Below are 3,884 nucleotides of genomic sequence, written 5' to 3' on the forward strand. Positions count from 1 at the left end.
ATGCAGGCGTATAAAGGCAGAGCTGGGTCTTCCCCCAGGGCTCAGTCTGGGACACCCCTGGCAGCTTTGGGTTGCCACATGGAAGATCGCGCCGAGAACGTCCAGTCCATCCCACTCCCAGCCATGCAGCAGAACTCTATGTACCCCCAGATTTTTTGGGTGGATGGCTGTGCCAACACAAATACTTCCTGCCCCCCAACAGCCCCCATCGCTCCTTTCCCACCACCAGTACCTGACCGGAGCAGAAAGCCAAGGAACAAGAGAGACAGGAGGAGCGTTGGCTTCCTGGTGTTGTTCTTGCTGATCCTGGTGGCCTTCACTGGAGTGGGGCTCAGTATGTTCCAGATTTTCCACCTGGAGAAGGAACTGGCTGAACTCAGAGAGGTGAGGTCTGCCTGGCTGGTCACAGAAGCTCTGGGGAAAGAGGAAAAAAAAAGAAAAACTTAAAATTGGGTCCAAGATGCTCAGATGCAAAACTTCCCAAGGGGTAGGCTGGTGATACCTAGGTGACTGCCATGACAGGGTAAGTGGGGTTGCTTATTACTATGGGGGACTACTCTTGATGACTGATATATCTGGATGTCTTTGTGTTTCTGAGTGCTGCAAGGTGTCTCTCCCTGTATATTTTTTACCACTTTGGAGCTCCCCTTGAGCACCCAGAATTAGCCATTGTCAAAGATAGTCCTTGGCTGCTTCAGATGATGCCCTTATGCTCTCATCCTGCTAAGACAGCTTCTCACTCTTCTGTTTTGACAGTCTGCCATCACTGAGCACATTCCTCCAGCTTTGGAGAAACTCACAGGTGAGTTGATGTACCTGGAATAGGAACTCCTGTGTTAGCTTGTGTGAGTGCTCCTGTCCAACTTTCCCTCTTCTCATCAGGCATCAAAGGCCAGGTTGCAGCTTGGTGGTCTAAAAGTGCTGATTTTGCTTGTTTGGATGAAAAAAGAGCTTTTTTTTTTTTTATCTCTGGGGTGTGGGGATGGGGTTGTGCACCCTGCCTGCAGGAGTGCTTAGAGGTGTCAGCCACAGGTTCCTGGGACAGTACCTCTACCTTGGGGCCTCCTGGGCCCAGTGGGATGAAAGTATGGGGGGTACTCTGCTGTAGAAGTGAGTTTCTGGCTGTCCCAATATGTAGCATAACAAGAAAGGAAGGAGAACAGAGGCACAGCACGTGCTGCTAGTTTCCTTACTCTTTCAAGATTTTGGGAGGATGCACAGGGTTTTCTTTGGGACTGGAAGATTCACTCACTCCCTTGAGAGTGCAACTTATTTTTTCCTAAATTATTTTGGTACAAAATCTCACTGCAGCCAAAGCTAGTTGAGAAGAGCCTGATTATATGTGGGATTTTTTTTCTTTAAGAAGTGTTATTTCAGTGAAATTGAAACTGTCCACAAGAACTTGCCCAGTTTTCTAAACGTCATTTAGGAAAAAAGAAACTGTTTCAATCTGAATGGAACAACTTAAAAATCGTATTTTGAACTTCCAAACTATTATTTTACTTTTGCATTCCATGTTAATGTTACCAGTGAGGATACTCCTTTTTAAAGAATACCAAGTTGGAAAGAAATTCCAGCTCTCCTGAAAACTTTTACTAGATGTGGAAAGACTTGGTTTTTTTCCTTGAGGATTTTGCTTAGTGGGAAAGTTAATTTTTATCACATTTGTTCTGATACTGAATCAAAGCAGATTTGGAAATAGACGAATTCTCTGGAAAGGGCAGTCTTATACCTTATCAATATATTTTGTATTCAGTTGCCTAGGGGAAGGGGAGCTGTCATTTCAACTGGATGCTCAGTGCTCTGATTACAGGCTACTTCAGCAGTAGCTGAGCATGTGTCATAAATAGTAACCCTGAACTTGTTGAGGGGAGTGGATAAATAAATAAAGCCAGGGAAATAGTGTAAAGGAGAAGGGGGAAGAGGAAAAATTAATTGGCTGGGTTTTGATCACATCTGGATCCTTTATTGCAACTCTTTTAACTCCCAAGCACTGTTCTTCCTGTGGTAAGGCATGATGCTGATATGCCCTGTGCTGCTCTGAATCTGCCCCACTCCAGCTTCGTAGTTGGCTTCCTTCTGATCTCTGGGATGGCTTCTCTGTGGAGCATGTGGCTAATGTCTTCCTATTTTTGTGCAGGGCAGAAGGAGCAGTCAATGAAAAAGGAAGAGAAGGCAGCACATTTAACAGGTACATGCTGAGGGGCTGGCAAGATGTGGGAGCAGTGGATAGGAGATATGGGGCTGGGATGAAATGGTGGCATGGTCATAGTCATGGGACACCCATTTGCATAGGCTTTCCTATTTTCCTTTGGTAACAGGTGCTCTGACAGCAGGAAGCTAATCCCTAGATAAAATCTTCCCCTCCTTTAGGCTTTTCAATGAGGGCTCTGTTTTTTTTGGGTTGGTTTTTGGTTTGCATCTGGTGTGTGCAGGGCAGAAGGCTGCCACAAGCAGCAGGTGTTGAGTGAGGTGAAGGTGACAGCTCCCACCAGTGCAAGGGTGGACTTTCCGTGCTGCAGACAATGTTTGGAGACTAGCTGACATGTTTTGACAAGGGGTGTGAATTAAGGAAGAACCACACAACTGCTTGCACTTGCTGCACTTTTTTTTCTTGTTTGGCTTCTAGGGAACCCAGCCCAGCAGGACCTCCCTTTGGAGTGGGAACCCATCTCTGGCCATGCCTTCACCAATGGCATTCAGTACCGTGATCGGGGCCTTGTCATCAATGAGACTGGCCTGTACTTTGTGTACTCCAACGTGCTCTTCCGGAGCAGCACCTGCAGCAGCCAGATGTTGACCCACATGGTCTACAAGAAAAATCCAACCTTGCCAAGCAGCTACGTGCTGATGGAGGACAAAATCATAAACTACTGCACAGATCAGAAAAAGTGGGCTCGGAAAAGCTACCTAGGGGCTTTATTTAAGCTCAGGAAGATGGACAGTTTGCATGTCAATGTCTCCAAAATTGCTCTAGTTAATTTTGAGGAATCCAAGACATTCTTTGGCTTATTTAAACTTTAAATAGGGCTGTTGGAGCATGGCTGGCAGCTCCCCACACACACACTAGGACATGCAAGGGGTGAGTGCTGCCTGAGCAGCAGTGACCGAGCCAGAGTCTTGCACCAGGAAGCCCACCAAGAAACTATGCTTTGGTGTTCACTTCGAGAGCGTGTGAGCAACTAGTAAAATCCTGAAAAGCAGACCTCTGGGAAGCACTGGGGCTGTACTGCATCTACCCAGAGAGAAGTGCACATTGTGCCTCTCTGAAAAGCCAACAAACTAAACGTGTAGTGTACTGAAGACTGTTGAAACTCACTACTTGCTATGTGAGAAGATGCTGGTGCCAGCATCATGGCCCTGAAGCTTGGGACAGCCAGCAGGTGTCAAGGAGGCACCTCAAGCCTGAGCTGTGCTGTGCCACACTGCAGGCAGTGGTGTGGGAAAAAGTACCATGGAAGCTTCGACTGGCCACCCTGAGACATGGCTGGCTACCCTGCCCTGGTGTTTGGCCCTGTGACTGCTCCATGACAGACACCTGCCTGCTTGCAGGCTCGTTATGCATGGTATGTTCATTTCTTGTTAAGTTATCAACCATTCCCACCCCAGAAAATGTTCTCCACCCCCTTTATTTAACTCATCCCAACTGCCTTGCAAGGAATGAGCCAGAAGCAGCAGTGCCATGCGTCGGGTCCTGCCTCTGGAGAGAAACCATGACTGTGGCATGGTGGTAGAGCTGATGGGGAGGATATGTGCTCTGCTCACAGAACCTGAACAACACAGCAGTGGAGGATAGTGGGGCCAGAGATGAAAGCAGCATCTTCCACCCCCTTCCCAACCTTTCATCGCATCTGGGTCCCCCACAGAGACCTGGTCCTGCTATC

At 47.7% G+C, this 3,884-nt stretch overlaps 1 protein-coding gene across 1 annotated transcript; it reads left to right on the forward strand.

The window, feature by feature from the left end:
• Positions 1–3,024, forward strand: FASLG (Fas ligand (TNF superfamily, member 6)). The gene is made up of 4 exons (XM_009999868.1): positions 1–384; positions 757–802; positions 2,141–2,191; positions 2,630–3,024. Exons 1-4 carry the CDS (start codon positions 1–3, stop codon positions 3,022–3,024), a joined length of 876 nt encoding a protein of 291 aa, XP_009998170.1.
• The last annotated feature ends 860 nt before the right edge of the window (positions 3,025–3,884 follow it).

This window comes from Chaetura pelagica, unplaced genomic scaffold (genome assembly GCF_000747805.2).
Source record: "Chaetura pelagica isolate M959 unplaced genomic scaffold, ChaPel_1.0 scaffold246, whole genome shotgun sequence".
In the NCBI taxonomy this organism is placed as follows: Eukaryota; Metazoa; Chordata; class Aves; order Apodiformes; family Apodidae; genus Chaetura; species Chaetura pelagica.

Bases quoted from the DNA above. Each gene is read 5' to 3' on its own strand.
- FASLG (XM_009999868.1), top strand. From the start codon at position 1: ATGCAGGCGTATAAAGGCAGAGCTGGGTCTTCCCCCAGGGCTCAGTCT. The intron at 385-756 runs GTGAGGTCTGCC...CTGTTTTGACAG, and splicing joins AACTGGCTGAACTCAGAGAG to TCTGCCATCACTGAGCACAT. The intron at 2,192-2,629 runs GTACATGCTGAG...TTTGGCTTCTAG, and splicing joins GAAGGCAGCACATTTAACAG to GGAACCCAGCCCAGCAGGAC.